The sequence below is a fragment of the Candida orthopsilosis genome (genome assembly GCF_000315875.1).
Source record: "Candida orthopsilosis Co 90-125, chromosome 5 draft sequence".
NCBI lineage: Eukaryota > Fungi > Ascomycota > Pichiomycetes > Serinales > Debaryomycetaceae > Lodderomyces > Lodderomyces orthopsilosis.
Genome location: NC_018298.1, coordinates 215,342 through 235,239, shown reverse-complemented (window position 1 = coordinate 235,239; position 19,898 = coordinate 215,342). Strand labels below are relative to the sequence as shown.

At 38.4% G+C, this 19,898-nt stretch overlaps 11 protein-coding genes across 11 annotated transcripts; 7 read left to right on the top strand and 4 right to left on the bottom strand. All coding sequences in view use genetic code 12, as the record gives it.

The window, feature by feature from the left end:
* Positions 1 to 1,073: 1,073 nt before the first annotated feature.
* On the bottom strand, positions 1,074 to 3,275 carry CORT_0E01190 (Mlh1 mismatch repair protein; the record flags this gene model as incomplete). The annotated part of the gene is made up of 1 exon (XM_003869792.1): positions 1,074 to 3,275. One exon carries the CDS (start codon positions 3,273 to 3,275, stop codon positions 1,074 to 1,076), a length of 2,202 nt encoding a protein of 733 aa, XP_003869841.1.
* Positions 3,276 to 3,544: 269 nt separating this feature from the next.
* On the top strand, positions 3,545 to 4,693 carry CORT_0E01180 (Nse4 protein; the record flags this gene model as incomplete). Its single annotated transcript, XM_003869791.1, has 1 exon — positions 3,545 to 4,693. The coding sequence occupies one exon, from the start codon at positions 3,545 to 3,547 to the stop codon at positions 4,691 to 4,693; it is 1,149 nt and encodes a 382-aa protein (XP_003869840.1).
* A 49-nt stretch (positions 4,694 to 4,742) lies between these two features.
* CORT_0E01170 (Qri7 protein) lies at positions 4,743 to 5,861 on the bottom strand (the record flags this gene model as incomplete). The annotated part of the gene is made up of 1 exon (XM_003869790.1): positions 4,743 to 5,861. The coding sequence occupies one exon, from the start codon at positions 5,859 to 5,861 to the stop codon at positions 4,743 to 4,745; it is 1,119 nt and encodes a 372-aa protein (XP_003869839.1).
* Positions 5,862 to 6,632: 771 nt separating this feature from the next.
* CORT_0E01160 (hypothetical protein) lies at positions 6,633 to 7,721 on the top strand (the record flags this gene model as incomplete). The annotated part of the gene is made up of 1 exon (XM_003869789.1): positions 6,633 to 7,721. One exon carries the CDS (start codon positions 6,633 to 6,635, stop codon positions 7,719 to 7,721), a length of 1,089 nt encoding a protein of 362 aa, XP_003869838.1.
* A 249-nt stretch (positions 7,722 to 7,970) lies between these two features.
* CORT_0E01150 (Sps20 peroxisomal 2,4-dienoyl-CoA reductase) lies at positions 7,971 to 8,843 on the top strand (the record flags this gene model as incomplete). Its single annotated transcript, XM_003869788.1, has 1 exon — positions 7,971 to 8,843. The coding sequence occupies one exon, from the start codon at positions 7,971 to 7,973 to the stop codon at positions 8,841 to 8,843; it is 873 nt and encodes a 290-aa protein (XP_003869837.1).
* A 125-nt stretch (positions 8,844 to 8,968) lies between these two features.
* Positions 8,969 to 11,275, top strand: CORT_0E01140 (hypothetical protein; the record flags this gene model as incomplete). The annotated part of the gene is made up of 1 exon (XM_003869787.1): positions 8,969 to 11,275. One exon carries the CDS (start codon positions 8,969 to 8,971, stop codon positions 11,273 to 11,275), a length of 2,307 nt encoding a protein of 768 aa, XP_003869836.1.
* A 134-nt stretch (positions 11,276 to 11,409) lies between these two features.
* Positions 11,410 to 13,194, top strand: CORT_0E01130 (phospholipase; the record flags this gene model as incomplete). The annotated part of the gene is made up of 1 exon (XM_003869786.1): positions 11,410 to 13,194. The coding sequence occupies one exon, from the start codon at positions 11,410 to 11,412 to the stop codon at positions 13,192 to 13,194; it is 1,785 nt and encodes a 594-aa protein (XP_003869835.1).
* Positions 13,191 to 13,979, bottom strand: CORT_0E01120 (Elp6 protein; the record flags this gene model as incomplete). Its single annotated transcript, XM_003869785.1, has 1 exon — positions 13,191 to 13,979. The coding sequence occupies one exon, from the start codon at positions 13,977 to 13,979 to the stop codon at positions 13,191 to 13,193; it is 789 nt and encodes a 262-aa protein (XP_003869834.1).
* Positions 13,980 to 14,205: 226 nt separating this feature from the next.
* CORT_0E01110 (Bul1 protein) lies at positions 14,206 to 16,659 on the top strand (the record flags this gene model as incomplete). The annotated part of the gene is made up of 1 exon (XM_003869784.1): positions 14,206 to 16,659. One exon carries the CDS (start codon positions 14,206 to 14,208, stop codon positions 16,657 to 16,659), a length of 2,454 nt encoding a protein of 817 aa, XP_003869833.1.
* Positions 16,660 to 16,787: 128 nt separating this feature from the next.
* CORT_0E01100 (Cpa1 carbamoyl-phosphate synthase subunit) lies at positions 16,788 to 18,044 on the top strand (the record flags this gene model as incomplete). The annotated part of the gene is made up of 1 exon (XM_003869783.1): positions 16,788 to 18,044. The coding sequence occupies one exon, from the start codon at positions 16,788 to 16,790 to the stop codon at positions 18,042 to 18,044; it is 1,257 nt and encodes a 418-aa protein (XP_003869832.1).
* A 43-nt stretch (positions 18,045 to 18,087) lies between these two features.
* On the bottom strand, positions 18,088 to 19,740 carry CORT_0E01090 (Pwp1 rRNA processing protein; the record flags this gene model as incomplete). The annotated part of the gene is made up of 1 exon (XM_003869782.1): positions 18,088 to 19,740. One exon carries the CDS (start codon positions 19,738 to 19,740, stop codon positions 18,088 to 18,090), a length of 1,653 nt encoding a protein of 550 aa, XP_003869831.1.
* Between the last annotated feature and the right edge of the window lie 158 nt (positions 19,741 to 19,898).

Genomic DNA, 19,898 nt, shown 5'->3' with positions numbered 1-19,898 from the left:
GTTGTGTTGGGTTCTGGGAGAATTATGATAAATGTATCTAATACACAATCGATGTTACAGACCTCTGAAAAAGATAGTTAAACTCAATATGATTTTAAAAGAAGGAATATAGTCCTGTGTTTTATTCAATTGTTGAAAATTAAAATTGGTTTTGTCTCTCTCTAACTTTCTCTTTTCAATTGTTTGATCAAATTATTTGTTTTGTGGGTTAATTACTATTTTAATAAACTCCAAATTTGGTAGCGTTGCATATGATTTTTTTCCTCCTTCAGTGGATGTAAGATTATTACCTAATTAAGTAAGGAAGTAACTTTGTTTAGATTGAAACGTACTTTCATATTGTATATATATATATGTATGTATGTATGTATGTATGTAAGTATGAGACACGAACTAGATAAGGACTTATACAAAAAGGTGGAGAACAGAGCATAGAGGAAGTATTAACCATGTGTACCTTGAACCAAACGTTTTCTCTCTTAAAACGCCAGTCAAAAAGTATCTTTCCCCTCATTTCAAAACACTCACGTAAATACATACATTTAGACTTTTCCTAACCATCTAATCATATACACTGGTCTCTTTAGGACCAACTATATTTGGTTAAGTATCTTTAAGCCGCATTTTACAAACCATTTATATGTCTGTTTTTGCGTTGTGCTAATCCCCCATTTAAGCAAGGCTGAAATTTATTTTGTTTTTGCATCAACAATTTATCCCCATTTTCAAACCAAAGTTATTTGATCTTCCCTTTCACCGTTTACTTTGATAATTCACATGGTTGCATAAAGACTTTACTCGTATCACGTTTCTTTGCTTGCCCCGCTTTCAATCCACCGCCGCTCTCGCTAAATATATTTGACATTGTTCCCTGTTGTTGTTCTCATTGTTGAACAGTGGGGGCCGTTAATGATACCAGTGTCACAAAAAACAAAACCAGTACGATGTGTCGTAATTCCGACTATCTCCGTCATATTACAAATAGATCTATTCAAATAGGTCTATAATACAATTTTTGTGTTATGTGGTACTCACAAAATTCGTATACGCTACATACACATAGATCCTCTATATCAACACCTTTCAAAAACTTTATACAAACCAGGTAAATCAGCAATTTGGATCACATCTCTAACTAAATTTTTTGTTGCAAGAAATTGTTTCTTAATTTCAGGGAATAATACATTTTCCAACTCATGTTGTAAATGTTCACGTTGATTCTTTACGACACCACCGCCACCATCTGCATTCTTGTCTTCTTCAAATGGTTCAGGAACATATAATAATGCAATTTGTCTCAATATTCCATGTAAACATTGTTTTTCATTTTCATAATTAATCTTTGTTCCTAATCGATACAAGAAGTAGGGAAGTTTTCTAAAGTCAGGTTGAATATTTTGCATAATCATGGGTATTGTCATGAGATTATTATCCTTATCGATTCTGATTTGAAAATACTCATCAAACATTTCTCTCATCTTCACTACGTTATCGATTACTTCATTCATGGGAACAAGTTCATTATCTTGTTTTAGTTCATACAATGGTTCCAATATGGTCACTAAAGCAATTGGTTCATCGAATTGTATTTCTCCGTAATTGCAAAATTCATGTAATGAAACCTGATAATAAAATTCCAACAACACTGCAGCATAATCACATAAATATAATTTCACATCATATTGAAAACAACACAAACGTTTGGCTGGATCTATTATTCCAACAAATACTGCTTGACTAAACACATTAGTCAATGACTTGTCAATAAATTCCGACAATTCATTCTTCAATTTGCTTATGGATTCAAGATTGACTTCCACTTGATGTCGACTTGGATTGATATTGGTTGTGGAAACATTTGGTTCATCAATGATAGCAATATCCGCCACTACAGACTGCTCATTGTCATTTTTCTCTCCCAGTTGTTTTCGCTCTAGTTGTTGATGCTGCTTCCCTCCAATTAATTCATTATCAAGACTGTTCAATATCTGATTAGTAGGATACTCAGCTTGTAAAAACGGGTTAATCTTGGACTGACCAGCATCGGTCCTCACCAATTTATTCTCTTGTCTATACTTCTTCAAAGGCTGACTCTGACCTTTCAATTCATCTATCTTTTCTTCATCCAATTCAAATCCTCGTTTTGAAACTATACTTTGAGTTTGAAATTTTCTTGAAGTGTCAAAATTCGCCAATGTACCATGTACTTTACCCACAATAATATCTATAATCTCTTCTTCATTGAGAAATCTCACTTCACGTTTAGTCGGATGGACATTGACATCTAGATTCTCAGGTTTAATTTCTAAACTAAGGTAAAAAAATGGATAGCTTCCTTTTGGTAGGAAAAATTGGAAAACTGAATTAATTGCCCGTTTTAATGGGTCACATGAAACTAATCGATGGTTAATGAATATAATTGGTTGGATTTTCTTTTTATTATTATAATTGGCATTAGTTATAGCACCCGTTGCTTTGAGAAAACCAAAATCCTTTATCTTGTCGTCGGCATTGCCTTTCTCAGTGGAAGTTGGATCTATGATGATTTCTACCAACTCATTAGTAACAGCTGACCCATAAACCGTCCGTATCCTTTCCTTCAATGACATGTTTGCCCTCGTAATTAATTGATGTAAAGGATCACCATATTTCTTACAACTAAATCCAACATGTGGGGTATGGATTGCATATCTTCCAACAATATCCAAAATCTTGGCAAATTCATCACTTTTAGATTTTAAACCTCTGGAACGTGATGGTAAATTATAAAATAAATCTTCAACAGTGATTTGTGTGCCATCTCGACCTGCGATTGGCTTGGGGTCAGCTACTTTGCCATCTAATGATGATTTAAAGCTCGATGTACATAGTTTCCCATCCAAGTAAAATGCTTTATAGGCCAATTTTGACTCTCGCGTCTTTGTCGTTACTGATAATCGAGATATGTGGGATATACTACTTAAAGCTTCACCTCTGAATCCATAAGTGGCAATCAGTTCTAAATCTTCAAATTTTGTGAGTTTTGAAGTGGCAAATCTCTCACACAAGAGTGGCAAGTCGTCTTTATTAATCCCTTCTCCGTTATCAGTGATTTGTAGTAGTTTGAGTCCACCTTCCTTGACAACGATTTCGATGTTGGTGGCTTTGGCATCGATTGAGTTTTCCAACATTTCTTTTAGTGCATTAGCTGGTTGGATTATGATTTCACCAGCTGCTATTTTGCTAATTACTGACTCATCTAGCTTCTTGATCTTTCTCGAATGTGATTGTGACATCTGCAACTACTTATCAATGGTTGATTGTACCTTGGTTGGGCAGAGTTTGTCTATTTTGGCGACACGACACTTGGAAGTAGTAACAATCCTACGCGTACCACCACTGAAGATAAAGAAAGTCGCGTCGTGCATTTGGTCCTCAAAACTTTCCATCAACAAAGCACAATACACAATTGTGTTAACTGATATCCAGTCGCTGAAGAAACGAACCTAGTGGCCACACCAACTACACAACTACTCTCTGATACCCAATATAATAGCTTGCCATCATGTCCAGTGTCCAAACAGAGACTTCGCTGGTAAGCAAGGCGAAACTCACGAAACAAGATCATCTCAATGCATACAACAAATTGCGTCAACGCATGAAAAATCAACTTAAGTTAGCAGCTAAAGGTGAAGGTTCGGCATTATCCCTAAGCAACATAGAGGAGTTAAAAAGGCTATATAACGCATTAGAGAAGGAGAAAGTGCGGGACACAAAGATTCATCTTGAAGATTCTGAAGTGTTTAAAGAAGCTTCTGATTTTGCTGCTTTAAATGCACGTAATTTGCGATTTGGCGAAGGGGGGATTGCTTTAGACGAAAGAGACGTTTTAAAAAGATTAAGGAAATATGCTGCTACTGATAGCTCAATTTTGAGTGACATTGTTAAAGAAGATCAAGATGGGGGTGATGCATACGGAGAAGGCAATGAAGACGAAGATGAAGAACTCATTACTGATGAATACACATTTAATAAAGTCAACTGGCTAAAATTGGGTGTATTATATCATCAAATCAGCAAGAAACCCATCCTGGTTGATTTTCTTAATGGACCTTTGGCTAATGAAAAGAAGAGAGCAACCAACAGGACGAGGAATATTGATGATACTAGAGGAGGTCGTTCAACTACCGCTAGACACGTTGAAGCTAGTGATGTAGCACAAGATGAAGAGAAAAATACTGCATACATGGTGAGACTCGTTTACGACAAGTACCTCAAGAAGGAAAGTAAAGAAGAAATTAATTTCTTCAAGTTTTTCATCAATCCTCATTCATTTGCACAATCAGTGGAAAATTTATTCTACACTAGTTTCTTGATTAAAGATGGAAGATTGAAATTGTATACGGGAAAACTGGGAGTTCCTTGTATATCACGAGTTAGTCAAAAAGAACTTGAGCAAATTAAATTAGATAGCTCAAATATACTATCTTCACATCATATTGCTACTTTTAATTATGATGTGTGGCAGTATTTCATTCAAGAGTTGGATATAAAAGAAGCGTTTTTGGGTCATAGAGAAGGAATTGAAGATCAGGTCCCAGCGGAGGATTTTTTTGAGGATTTTGGCGATGAGGAATTGGAATTGAATGATCATAGTAATGAAACTGATACGACTAATAGTAGCACTACCACAACACCAAGTTTTGATGAATAAATAAAGCGGTCTTTAATAATATTTACAAGGTGTGTTCTATTTAATCTATTTAATATTTACAAACTTTATTGATCTCTTCTTCACTTATTTTGACCCAAGAATCAACAGTCGTTAATTCATTTAATGGCCATTTTCTCAAAGGTGTAAAGCTTAAATCAGTCTTCAATTTCAATTTTTCAAATATTTCCATTCCTGCTAATCCAATCATGATTGCATTATCAGTGCATAGTGACAAATCAGGGAAATGAAACTTGAATGGTTCATCTCCAATTTCATTAAATCTCAATTCACAAAATAACTTTTCACGAAGTCGTTTGTTTGCAGCCACCCCTCCTGAACATACAAAATCCCTGACTCCAATAAATTTCCCATCAGCCTGTCTTCGTAATCCATGTTTCTTTAATGATAAATTGATCCGATCAATGATATGATCAAATATCAATTCTTGTGTCTTGTAAGCAATCATTCTCTTAGTCTTTTCATCAAACTCACTCGTCTCAGAATCTGAAGTGTAAAATTTCTTCTTATACTCTTGAATATTACTGAGAAACTGAGCAAATGCAAATTGAATCTCACCATCATTGAATTTACCATTCTTCGGCGTTTGATATGGCAAAGTTAATCGAAATTTATACTTGTTATTGACTCTCGTATCAACATTCATGGCTTCAAATTCGTCCTTTTCAGACTGTGGTATGTTATTTATAAAGGTTTCCAATTCTCTCCCCAACATGTTTCCATACATTCCCAATTCTCGTGCACATTTATCTAATGAATCACCCACTGCTATATCGCTCACATTGATAATTATTTCATGTTCAGATATCGATTTCAGCAATACAAGCAAAGTATGGCCGCCACTACATAATAAACTCAAAAATGGAAATTGTGGAGGTTGAGCTTGTCCATCTTGTTGCAGATGTTGTGGGAGAAATGAAGTTAATAAATGACCCAACATGTGGTGTACTCCAACAAGGGGGACATTCCAAGCAACGCTCAACCCTTTAGCAAATTCAGTTGAGCTACTAAGCGATCCCGCCATCCCGGGACCTCGTGTAACACAAATTAAATCTGGTGGTGAAGTAGCTGAGATTCCATGCTTCGAGCAAAAGACACGACACATGTTGGCGATAGTAGCCATGTGATAATTGTAAGCCGCCGTGGGCATTATACCGCCAACATCTGCCGAGTGAAGTGTCTTTTTGGCATGGTCTATTATTGTTGGCGATTGATTTGGCTTGGTACGTTCAAGAAGGGCAATACACGAGTCGTCGCAAGATGACTCTATAGCGAGAACACGGTATGACCGTATATGGTTGAGGATAGGTAGTCGTCTTGCAAAGCTTGTGCAGGAAGTCCTTATCATAGCATGGCTTTAAAAGGTGGTATAATCAGTGAATATGGATCAGGAAAAATCTATTCATCTCAGAAAAATCGATGCGATGAAGATAAATACACTACAATAGAACAACTCACTGATGAAGAGATTTGAATGTTATCAATTATGTGTGGAATGTGACAAATCCTCCCTGTCACATGTATAACTTCGTGATACCGAGATATAATTGTAGCCTACTAAAGTTACTCTATACAGCCTATCCAATCGTGTGAGCGGATCTTCTCATTGGAGACGGAAAATTTCTCTTTTTTTTTTCACCAATACACATTAAACCAATAAGTAAACATTACTGGTTTAAATTAGGAAGTCCGACTTAAGATTGCAGCCCACATAGGATATACTGTTGAATTATTGGAAAGCACCTCTTGAAATCCGCTCACTACATCACTTATCCAGAATCAGACTCCCTTTTTAAGGAATACGATTCGTGATAGCTACCAACCAATAGGGTTTCCACTTCATTCACATTGCATCAGAATTATTTACATGTGCAACGGGCATTTTCTGTAACATTCCAGCCTCCACAACTCACTGCACGATATGTCACAACTATTCACATCTTCGACAATACCGCTAAGTTTTGAACCACATGACGGACATAACACATATAATCACCGTAAACCGCCGCCGACGGGCAATGATCCGTTTGAAGAAGTAGAAGGAGCACCGCTTTGGCAGTATATGCTTGCCGGTGGGTTAGGAGGAGTGGTTGGTGATAGTGCTATGCATTCATTGGATACAGTCAAAACCCGTCAACAGGGGTTTCCATACAACAAGAAATACAAAAATATGATACCCGCTTATAGAACGATACTTAAAGAAGAAGGGTTTTTCCGAGGTCTATATGGTGGGTACAGTCCTGCTGCATTAGGTTCATTCCCATCGACAGCTGCATTTTTTGGTACTTATGAATTTACAAAACGCAAATTAATTGATGATTTCGGTGTCAATGAAACGCTATCTTATTTCACTGCCGGAGTGTTGGGTGACTTGGCATCTAGTATATTCTATGTTCCATCTGAAGTGTTAAAAACAAGATTACAACTACAAGGTAAATATAATAATCCATACACACGCGAGTGCGGGTACAATTATCGTGGACTATGGAATGCTATAGTCAGTATATATCATAAAGAAGGGTTAAGAACATTCTTTTTCGGTTATAAAGAGACCCTATTTAGAGACTTGCCATTCAGTGCATTACAATTGACCTTTTACGAGAGGTTCCGTCAATTAGCTATATATTATAACCATGGATCCACCGACTTGCCTGTTCCAGTTGAATTATTTACAGGTGCCGCAGCAGGTGGACTTGCAGGAGTACTTACTACCCCTTTGGATGTGATAAAGACTCGTATTCAAACAGCCACCAATCTTTCAGACTTGAATGACTCGATTTCACAAAAGAATATCAGTAATCCGATAGTGAACCTTTTTAATAGAAACGCAACATTGAGAGCATTGGTATCTATTTACAGACACGAAGGTATTTTTGGAGCATTTAGTGGAGTGGGCCCTAGATTTATATGGACGGGTATACAGAGTTCAATTATGTTGTTGTTGTATCAAGTGTCTTTAAAACAATTGGATACAATATTTGGTAATGGGAAGAAGAGTTTGGAAGCATGAAAGTGTATATAGACGAGTAATAGACTAATTATTCAAGAGACAGAGAGTGTACGCCGTGCCAACAAACTGTCAGGCAGCAGCCTCTACCGTAGACAGCCTGTGATATTCTGTTCTGGTTTTTGAACCGCGGCGAAAAAAAGACTCGCAAGTTTTGTGTAACGCCCCACAATATAATTAAATGCAACTGTCGAAAGAACTTTTTATTTCCACCAACTTATACAACTTTTTATCCAGCTTCAACTTCACATTATGCCTAACACTTTATCAAACTCATACCTTCAGTCTTCGGTTTGGAAACCAGACTTATTCAAGGGCAAAGTGGCTTTTGTTACCGGAGGTGCCGGTACAATTTGCAGAGTTCAAACAGAGGCTCTTGTTTTGTTAGGTGCAGATGCCGTGATTTTGGGAAGAAATGTTCAAAAGACAGAAGATGCAGCAAAAGAAATTGCTCAATTAAGACCTGGTGCTAAAGTCCTTGGTTTGGGTAATATTGATGTACGTAAGATTGACAGTCTTAAAGGCGCCGTTGACAAGACGGTAAAAGAATTGGGAAGAATTGATTTTGTCATTGCTGGTGCTGCTGGTAACTTTTTGTCTGATTTCAACCACATGTCGTCAAATGCTTTCAAAACCGTTGTTGATATTGACCTTTTGGGATCATACAATACTGTTAAAACTACGTTTGAACAGTTGAAAAAGAATAAAGGTTCAGTTATTTTTGTTAGTGCTACATTACACTACACCGGACTTCCATTCCAAGCACACGTCAGTGCTGCCAAGGCCGGTGTAGACGCTTTGATGAATGCCTTGGCCGTTGAATTGGGACCTGTTGGTATACGTCTCAACTGTATTGCACCTGGATTAATTGGAAATACCGAAGGTGGTGCAAGACTAAACCCACCAACAGAGACTCCATTGGAGAACAGAATCCCTCTTCAAAGGATTGGTACTACTGCCGATATTGCTGATTCTACTGTTTACTTATTCTCAGATGCTGCATCTTATGTTACCGGAACCGTTTCAGTAGTTGACGGTGGTTTATGGCAAGTAGGTGGTTTCTTGGGAGAATTATATCCGTCAGTTGTCAAGATGCAAAATGAAGACCCACAAGGGAAATTGTAGTAGTTAAAGGGAGTATTCTATGTAAATGTCGTCAATAAACGCGAACTTCGCCATTTTTCACTTGTAAAATTATCACTCTTTTTTTTTAGAGTAAGATCAAAACCCCTGTTCAACCAAGTTAAACAATGAGTGATAATGTTGCAAGACAAAAGTCAGCGAGGTGGGTAACCGAAGTACCAAATTATGGAGATTGGGGAGATGAAGATTATGATGAATATAGTGACGACAATGCTACTGAAAATGTCACAAATACTCAGGCACAAATAAACCACGAAGGTTTGAATCAGGACGATGTGGTATACGAAGAGGAGCCAATATTGGAAGAGAATAAAACTGAACGTCCAGAAACTATAAATACAGGGGATCATCGTGAGGTGGGTGCACACACAGAGACCAAAAGCCCTTTAGTTTTGTCAATTGATAGGCATGAAAATAGAGCAGAAACGGATAGTAGTGAAGAAGAAGAGGATGGTGAAACCCACGGACATACTGGATATGAACGGAACACAAATGCAGAAGCAAGAGCGAATGTCTTACCCCGAAGAACAAGCACATATGAGGAAGTTGTACCTGGTGCATTTAGAGACGACGAGAAAATTCACAATGCACTGGTTGCTACCGCTACGATACCCGACACCCCACAAGAGGACGAGAATAGACTGAGGAATGCATACTACAGACTGGACAGAAGCGAATTCGTTGTTCCTCCAACGCCTACATTTAGTGAATTCTCCGGCCACTCGAATTATCCGGAAACATTCTCCGAAGCAAGCTTTCAATCAGACTCTTCAATTCAAAGGGAACCTGTCAATTTATCAGTCAAGGACTCGAATTTAGCTAATACAAGTGGGGTCCTTTTGGAGGAGCCGAATGATCTTGGTGAGAGGCAACAAGAGCGCGCATCAGACCCCGAGAAATTGGTCCTTTCAATAGATAATAGAGCCAACAATATTAATGATGATGACAGTACTGACGATGATTGGGGGTACCAAGGTAATGATACGTCTGATGAAGAAGACAATGACGAGCATTTGAAAGTTGAGACAGAGCAAGACATTGATTCGTATATAAATGAGTTGAGTGGTCATGCGTCTATCAAAAACGATGATGATTCAGTGAATGCGCCAAAGGTGGACATATCTGAAATTGAGCCCAAACATTTTGATGCTGCAAGTCACGATGAGATCGACAGTCCAATAGCTCCGTTGTCCATCGCACAACAACACAACACTTATTTGAATGAAATGGCAAGTCGAAAACTGTCAGTGAGGAAGGCACCTACTAGAATCGAATCTGGTGATTATTCAAATTTAATAAATGGGTACGGTGATGAAGAAGAGTCCAACATTGAGCCCCAAAGTGGACACAGTCGAAAGGAAAGTGTCGAGTTTGTCCCACCCAGTATGGACGTACGTTCTATCCTTTCTAGTGGATCTCTATCCACGGGAAAACTTTCGTTAGAGTCAAGGACGTTTCAAAAGCCAGAGACAAACGATGATGAAGAGTTGAATTCCCGAAGGGTTTCTCAAGCCACATTAAGTTTTGGAAATTGGGTACCAAATACAGATAACTACCGTAATAAGTTCATCAATGACAATGATAACGAATCAACCATCAATTTCGAATCTGATGTCGCATCTAAATACAACAAATTTACAAAGGCACGCGCCGCTTCAGGACTTTCAGATGTTGTCTCCAATGCTAGTTCCGTGTCTGTTCCCGAAACAATTGATGCTGCAATGCCTAGTATTCAAGAGGATACCGACGACGAAACACAGAATGACCTGTTTGGTGATACCAAGTCTAGCGACAGATTGGAACCTTTTGTCACGCAAGACTCACTTTTCGAATCTAAGCCGTATCAAAAGCCAGTGTTTGGCGAAGAGAGATTAACTCCTGCTGCTTCAAAAGATAATTTACCCCAAAAGTATTCAAGTTTGCTTCCAATGCAAGAAAGAAAAGCATCAGATGGCTCAGACGAAATTGCTACTCAATCAAGGACGGTATCAGCTAATAGCAATTCCACGACTGTTGTTACATCAGCACCTACTACCTCCTCAACAACCGATTTCAAGCCAAGATCATATCCAGTTTCTAACTGGAAGACCATAGTCACAATATCGCAACCAGTTGATCGAATAGCTGCGTTCAAAAGAGCGTTGGCAGATGAAGCGGCATACGAAACTGGCTTGCAATATTGGTTGAACTACACTTTGAAACAGAGTCCAGATTCTGGTAACAATATCCATATTGGTCGTATAGCCTCCCAGGCTTATCAAAATGCTACTCACAATGATCTAAGAAGACATGGATCCTTAAGAAGTAAGGTGAATGTGATGAAGGACAAAGTTGAGGGTACAGGATCTACAGCTTCCAGCTTTGGTAAAAAGCTATTTAGTCGTAGTAGGAAATTTATTTCTGGTGATAAATAGAGGGTTGAATTAATGTATAGCATTGGATATAATTTTCTCGTAAAATATCTCATGCGCTTCCGAGGTTTGCTTGTGATATTTTTGTGTTGATATTTCGAAAACGAAACCCCAGATTGGTCTATATATGTTAGGAGATGATAAAGTATTTGGTGGACAATACGATTTTGCCACCAGTAGCATTCATAATCAACAACACACCAAGCTTCATATGGGCTATTATTGAGTTTTTTTTTGATATATGCTTTTTCTGGGTTAAGCATTTGTATCACATTTACAATAGAAGAGATCCTTTAAAGGAGTACATAAAACAACTACAGAATGCATCAAACTACAACGAATGGAAGCTGACGGCTTTTGAGATTGATAGACTTACAAACATGGACTTGTGGAGACAAAATTTTATTAGCAAACATTACGATTATGTATTGATTAACGAGAGGATTAATACTTTAGCCGAAGCTAGGGAAAACAATGATTCTCAGAAAATCATGTCTTTGCTAAGATCAGGTCTTATTAGGAATTTTGGCGGTATTGCTCAAAAGCGATTGTATTTAAAGTCGTACATGGGTACCAAGTTCAAAATTGAAGAGTACATAAATGAAATTCTTCATTGTTTGGAGTTCTTGAATGAAAGTTTGAGCAGTTCAAATGGGAACGAATATGTTATGAATAGTAAACAGTTGAAGCTAGACTTTTTCCATGACACACGACAAAGTTTTGGATCTACAGCTTTGTTATTACAAGGTGGGTCTTTATTTGGATTGTGCCACTTGGGGGTGGTAAAGGCATTGTATTTTAAGAGGCTTTTGCCTAGGGTAATTGGTGGCAGTGCAGTTGGTGCAGCAGTAGCATCACTAGTGTGTACCTCCACTGATGACGAATTGATACCTATATTAGTGAATATTGAGGAGATGATGAAGAATATCGATATTCTTAACCACGAAATCGATGAGAGGTTTGGAAATGTCATTGAAAATGTAGTACGAAAAGGCTACAGTCAAGACATTTTACTTTTCCTCAAGTTCGTCAGAGACACGATTGGAGATTTAACATTTGAAGAGGCTTACATCAAGACTGGAAAGATTTTGAACATTGTAATTCACCCTACAAATAGAAGTGTTCCTTCTTTACTCAACTACATAACCGCCCCAAATGTTATAATTTGGACTGCAATTTATGCATCAATCGGAACTGGTGTCTTGTCTGACGATATTGCTCTTTACGTCAAAGACTACAATAACGAAATAGTGTTGCAAACTCCAGATTTGGATGTCAAATTCTTGAAGCCACAGGAAGTAACATACCACACATCCTACTTCAAGAACAATGTAACGACGGACATTTCTCAACATCATTCACCTTTCACAAAGTTAACAGAGTTGTTCAATGTTAACCATTTTGTCATTAGCTTGGCGAAACCCTATCTTGCACCCTTGATCAGCAATGATTTGAAACATTACCATGCGTCGTATGGTAAGGTCAGATATGATAAAAGAACAAAGACATACGACGGTAGTGAGATGAGCAAAAGAGACATTGAAAAGTTTGCCAAGGACAGTGGCTTCAATTTGAAAAAGAAATTAAAGACAATCATTGGTATGGAAATTTTGCATCGCATAATCGTACTTAACAAATTGGGTCTATTGACTGAGGTCATGAAACGTTTATTTATTGATGAAAAACCAACTGCAATGCAATATGCAGCATCTATTAGGGAAGTCACCATCGTTCCTGAAATGAGATATCTAGTGAAAGATCTTGGTCGAGTGTTTGATATTCACCGGACAAAAGAGAATATACCGTATTGGATTTTAGTTGGTGAAAGATCGGTGTGGCCCCTTTTCCCGATGTTGTGGACTCGATGTGCCATTGAATTTGCATTGGATGATCTATATAATTTGCATAGGAAACGCAGCTAGCGGTAGAAAATCTTGACATTGGCATCTTTTGTGATATGGTAGACATAGCTCTTTTCTTCTACTATTAGATCATCATAAGGTAAAGCTCCTTTGGAGACTAATATACTCCCGGTAATATCTTTGGCCCTTCCTGTCGCCAATGGCTCTAGGGTGATGTTCAAATGAGATCTAAAGAGCAACTTTGTGATGAAGTCGGTAAGCTTGAAAGCCGGGTTGTACACGTCATTAGCGCTGTAGTCAACAAGTTGCTGGTCTTTGGAAACTATTACAAATAACTGACTGGCTTTTTTGTTTAATTTGAGCAATGTGAACAATAATTCATTACTGGAAATGTTTGTTGAGAAAAGTAGGACCTCAGGCGCTTCAACAATGACCACCGACCCTTCATCTATCTCAACATTGAATAGCTCATGTACATCATTTGATGCATTTTCAGTGTCTTTTATCCTCTCTGTAAAGAGGTGTGAAAAGCAATCAACAAACTTGAAATAAGACTCGGTTAATGTGACACCATTTTTACGGATGCCCTTGGTGTAATGGCTTTCTGGGTGAAAAAAGCTGAACAACACAACTTTACCCAATTTTGCTCGTTTCTTCAATTCTTGATTGACCAAAGATGCCGTTCCAAAAATCGCATTTTCAATAAGTGAATTAATCAACCAGCTGGGATTGGTACCTTGTGTATGTGTGATGGTGGATAGATACGACTTTTTAGATGATAGTATCGTGTCTGATATCAATGTGTGGTTCTTAAAAAATACCAAATCTTGGCTCGGAACAGACATCACAATCTCTAAATTTAGTCTAGGATATTTAGCCCGTTTAGGTAGCCTTTGAATTTGTAAGTCAATGTAAGAAAGATTTTGGAGAAGTAATGTCCAATAAGTCTTTGTTCAGATCTGCCTGATCGGATTTTCTCATCATTTCTCAAATTTGTGTCAACTTCTATTTTTCTGAGGCTTCCAATAGACTTCGGCACCAATTGCTTTGACAGAAGAGTAATACAATTCAATGACAATAGAAACTTCAAAGCTGGATGAATCAGATTTTCCACCCTCATACGATGCTTCGGAACGGGATACTGACAACCAACAGGACACCAGATCTACCAACATGAAACAAAAGAATGTACCATATAGGCCGTCGCCTGAACAACAGCGACAAATCGATCTTTTATCAGGGACCAAATCAAACAACTCCAAGCCTCAGTCACCACTAACTACTGTGAACAGTGCAACCCGCACGGAATACTTTGACTTACTACCCTCATTTGAAATGTTCCAAAGTATTTTAAAAAGAGATGATCGTCAATTTCAAGAGGATTTGTCCAGGTCTCCACCACGATACGGCGATACCTTGAACAGTGTATCGAGCAACAATGCTTCATTGGCACCGTCTCCACGACATTCAATTGACCAAAATCTACACAGTTCAGTCCCGGAATATAGAATAGAACAGGAGTTAGAAAGGCAAAGAGAGCAGGAACATGCAATTTACAGTGAAGCAAGTTCAAGGCCAACACTAAGTCCCATCGCTTCTTCTCCGGGTCTACACAATCAGAATATTGCTGTAACTGAGGAAACATACGGTGCTTCACCTTTGGATAATATAGATAGATTGAACAAAGCGACGAATTCTGCTATTGACATTCAAATATATGTCACCAAAACTGTACCACAACCAAACACAAAGAGTGACTTGGAGTCTCGATTGAAAGAGTATACCAGCGGTGACCACGTAAATGGGTATATTATTGTCAGCAACACGTCGTCTTCGGCTGTTGAGTTTGGTCTATTTACTGTTTCACTTGAAGGGACCGTGAAATCGACTGAAAGAAATGCAAATGCGTTTGATTTTAACCACAGGTACAGCCGAATTTTGATGAAAAAGTTTCTCAAGATGTACGACTTAAGTGCCAGTTACGGATACACCTACGTGCCGAACAGTGCGGGCATTGAATACGAGCCATTCACCTTGGACGAACTGGATGGTTGCTCAATTGGACTACCCGATAATAGGATCTTGCAACCAAAGACAAAGTACAAAAAATTTTTCACTTTCAAGTTCCCTCACAGCTTGTTGGATAACGTCTGTGTGAATTCCGTTCTTCCACATTTGTTACCGCCACCCTCGATGGGGGTAGACAAAACGTGTTTCTATAATAGAGGTGAAAGTATAGCTTTGAACAAAGCATTGGGATACGGTACATTGAATGTACGAGGGACCCCGTTATTGACAAAAGATTTTAGCTTTGATGATATGAGCGTGTCCTATACCATCGAGGCCAAAATTATTGACAAGATCAACTCGAAAGAGGCTGTTTCTCATCAAGATATTAACAGTGCCAAAAGCGATTATGTGATCTCCAAAAGTGCGCAATACTTTCTCCGTTTCATCCCAGATTTGAAAGAACAGGTTGCATATTGCAAGCTACACAATATAGGAAACTATCCTGATATTGGCCTTGGTGGTAAGTTTTTGGACCAATTGAAATACAATACCACCTGGAGCTCGATACAACAGCTAAACAATCAGGTAGAGAAAGAAATTGATCAAAAGTTAAACAATGAGGAGTTATCACCCCTTGAGATGAAATTGAAAAATTTGCAGCTTCATGAAGACTCAAAGATCATTCAAAATGATACCTTTGTGACGACCAACCGTCCGGTTGACATTTATGGAAAGAAGAAAAAAATGATTCTATCGTCTTTAATTAAGTTGGGACTGCTGACCATGTCGATCAATTTTCCTGATAAAGTTATACCTTATGGATCCCCGAGATTGTTAATGAAATACAATAATGGAGAAGACAACTCCTTACAACCGGTGACTAGCAATATGGAAGAGCTATACAATCGAGGTGTGGAAGATGTACTTGACACACTTGAGGCTGACTTGTGCTTTGAGAGTGAGAGCAATGTCAGACCACCTCCTATTAAAGTTAGCACAAATATAGTCGCGTGGTCATACAATACCGAGTACCCCCTTCCATTTGAGATGGGCTATGACTTTTTCTACAAGAGTCATGAACATGCACTGAATGACTCGGTGGAGACAACTCAAAGCAACTTGCATCTCATCAAGAGTCAAGTTAGCAATTATGTTAGCTTTTTGAAATCAAATTCCATAATTGTTAGCAAAGAATCATTTATGTACCTAAAAGCTGTACAGAAATTGGGCATAAAAAAGGACACTATCAAGGATTATTTTGAAACTCATGTCGAAGAACCTGATTGGAAAATATTACAATTAAGTGACGGAAAGTTTAGGTGGACAAAACGATTAAGGATATCTTTGGCTATAGAAAATAAACATAATGTGACGTTGTTGCCCACATTTCAAAATTGTTTGGTGGGGAGACTATACTGCTTACAAGTTTCGGTGAAATACAAGGGAACAAATAGCGAACAAAATGAGTTTGCACACAACGTTGTTAGTTTAGATGTGCCGGTGTTAGTGGGATGAGACAATGTTTTGGTAGCGTTGTAATGACTCAATTTGGTAATTGAAATTTTAAGCGCGCTAATCTTGTAATCAAAAAATTTTTCTTCTCATTTGCCCTTTTCCCTTTTTCTTCTTTCATCATAGAGCAAATGTTTCAATTCAAAAGGTTACTTGCTACTGCCAGCAAATCGTTTACAAATAACAAGTCACAATTGGATAGAGCAACTCTCACGATAAAAAATGGACCAGTATTTAGCGGTTACTCATTTGGTGCAAATAGAAATGTGAGTGGTGAAGCTGTATTCACCACATCGTTGGTTGGATATCCAGAAAGTATGACTGATCCTTCATACAAAGGACAGATTTTATGTTTTACTCAGCCGTTAATTGGTAACTACGGTGTACCTTCCTCGACTGTAAAAGACGAGTTCAACTTGTTGAAGTATATGGAGAGCCCTAAAATTCAATGTATTGGTATTGTTGTTGGTGACGTTGCGTTGGAGTATAGTCACTGGACTGCGGTTGAGAGTTTACAACAATGGTGCAAAAGGAACGGTGTAGCTGCCATAACTGGAGTTGACACAAGACAGTTGGTTTCATACTTGAGAGACAAAGGGTCAAGTTTGGGTAAAATTACCATTGGTGAGGAATATGATGCAGATGAAGATGCCGCTTTTGAGGATCCTGGTGCTATAAACTTGGTACAAAAGGTTTCAACCAAACAACCATTCCATGTAGAGTGTCCAAAGGAATTCTCTAAAAATGTGCATATAGCGGTTTTGGACTGTGGAGCAAAGGAGAATATCTTGCGTTGTTTGGTTGAAAGAGGTGCTTCTTTGACCGTGTTCCCATATGATTACCCAATTGACAAAATTGCCAATAAATTTGATGGTGTTTTCATCTCCAATGGACCAGGTGACCCAACCCATTGTTCTGTTACTGTTGATAATTTGAGAAAAATCATGGAAACTTACCCAGAATTGCCAATCTTCGGAATTTGTTTGGGCCATCAATTACTTGCATTAGCAAGTGGCGCTAAAACCATCAAATTAAAATATGGTAACAGAGCCCACAATATTCCCACCTTGGACCTCATCTCAGGTAAATGTCACATCACATCACAAAATCACGGGTACGCAGTGGACACCTCAACTTTGAGCAACGGCTGGAAAGAGATGTTTATCAATTTGAACGACAACTCAAATGAAGGTTTAATTCATACCACGAAACCAATCTTTTCCACTCAGTTCCATCCAGAAGCCAAAGGGGGTCCACAAGATACTGCTTATCTCTTTGATAAATTTTTTGAAAATATCGCCAAGCACAAGAAGAGCTTGCCAAGTGTTGAAGGAAGTTTGTTGGTAGATATTTTACCAAAAGAAAGAGTTGAACAACTTACGATATAAATTTTGATCTAGACCTATATTCAATAAAGATAGTATTGACTGATTATTCCTCATCTTCTTCATTGTCTATTTCCTCGGCACCTTCAAAGCCTTCTTCTTCTTCATCAGATTCAGAATCGTCTTTAGATCCATCCACCTCTAGAATTGTGTCACTAACGTCAGTTTGATATTTTCTAGCTATTCTTGATGCACGTCCCGCAGCTTTTGCTTCCTCCCTGGCTTTCCTTTGCAACTCTTTCAATTCATCTCTGAATCCATTTTTGACTGACCTATTTGAGAATGTATCCCACATCTTCAAGCCACCAGTCACACCACCAACAACCAAGTTACCTGCCACTTCAATATCATTTGCATACGATGTGGTCAACACATTACCAAGACCAAAATCTCTAGACAATATCATAGATGGTCCACCTTCGACAGGAGCCTTCCATAACTTGACTGTTTTCTCACCCATAGCACTAGTAACTAACATATCTGGTATATAGTTGTTAATATCCAAAGACGAAATTCCGGCATCATGTGCATGCAAGGTCCACAATGGTTTTGAGGCCTTGATATCGAAACAATATACATTTCCTTGATCGGTTCCGGCATAAAACATTTCAGGATTTGAACTCCATCTCACATTTTCGACTTCCTCTCCAGAACCAACAGAATAGTACTTGGAAAGATCGTCATTGAGCCGCACATCAGACACCGCGACTTTGGAATCATATCCACCTGTCAATAAAATTGATGGTTCAACAGAATTCCATTGAGAAGAAGAAACCGTCTTGCCGTGGTGTATTTGGTTTAAGGATCGCACGGCTGCGCCTGTATTTAGATCCCAAAGCTTTACTGTGCTGTCAGCCGAGGTGGAAGCCAAGACAGATCTATGTATTTTGTTATGAGTTAATGACAAAACAGCATCGGTGTGGTGTGTTGTCACATGTCCCGACTTTTTCAGCTTCCTCTTCTTCTTGGCAGATACCTCTCCTAGTATGATATCGGGAAAGGCTTTGTCAATATAGTCCAAATTCCACAACTCAATTTGGGGGTCAAATGTACCAACAGCTGCAAAGTTGCCAATATTTGAATCTGTGAGCTGCAGCTGTCCAGGTTTATAGTTGATCCACTCAACGCATAAGGGGAATGCAGGCAACATTATATCATGATGGACGTACAAAGTCGAGTCTCTGACAAGACCCTTTGCAACATCTGCATCCAACTTGTCTTCCTCTTCTTCTTCGGCTCCAACTGGTGCACCAGCCCCATCATCGTAAATGTATATATCCAACCATGAAATATCGTCTTCAGTTCTCGTAGCCAAAACCAAGTTATCAGTAGGGTAAATTTGGTTTTCTTGCTTCTCCTCCTGTTCATCTACTTCTGTGGGCAATGACAAATAAACATCCTCAGAATCTTCTGACTGGTCAATTTTAGCACTGGATAAACCGGGAAACATAGTTACTTTCTCGCCATCACCTTCGGTTTCATCGTCATCGTAATGCTCCAAATCGTATTCTTTTAAATCATCGTCAATATCAATTTGGTCTGTGAGGCTCTTTTTTGCGCCTTCTAAATCGTCTTTGGCGTCATTGATTTCAAGTTGCGCCATGGCATTGATCCTTTCCATTTCCTCATCATCTAATTCATATTTCTCTGGAAATTCTGAGGCATATCCTCTAGGTACCCATGTGCTAGATGAGATCATTGTTGAGAAGAGATTGCGATGAGATGAAGAGAATAATTTTTGTCAATACTTTGTGAGACTAAAATACAATCGAATGTGGTAGCGTTGGATTACTTTGGAATTTTGCAACTGCCAAAGTCTAATCACGTCAGACTACACATACAAGAAACCAGCAGCAT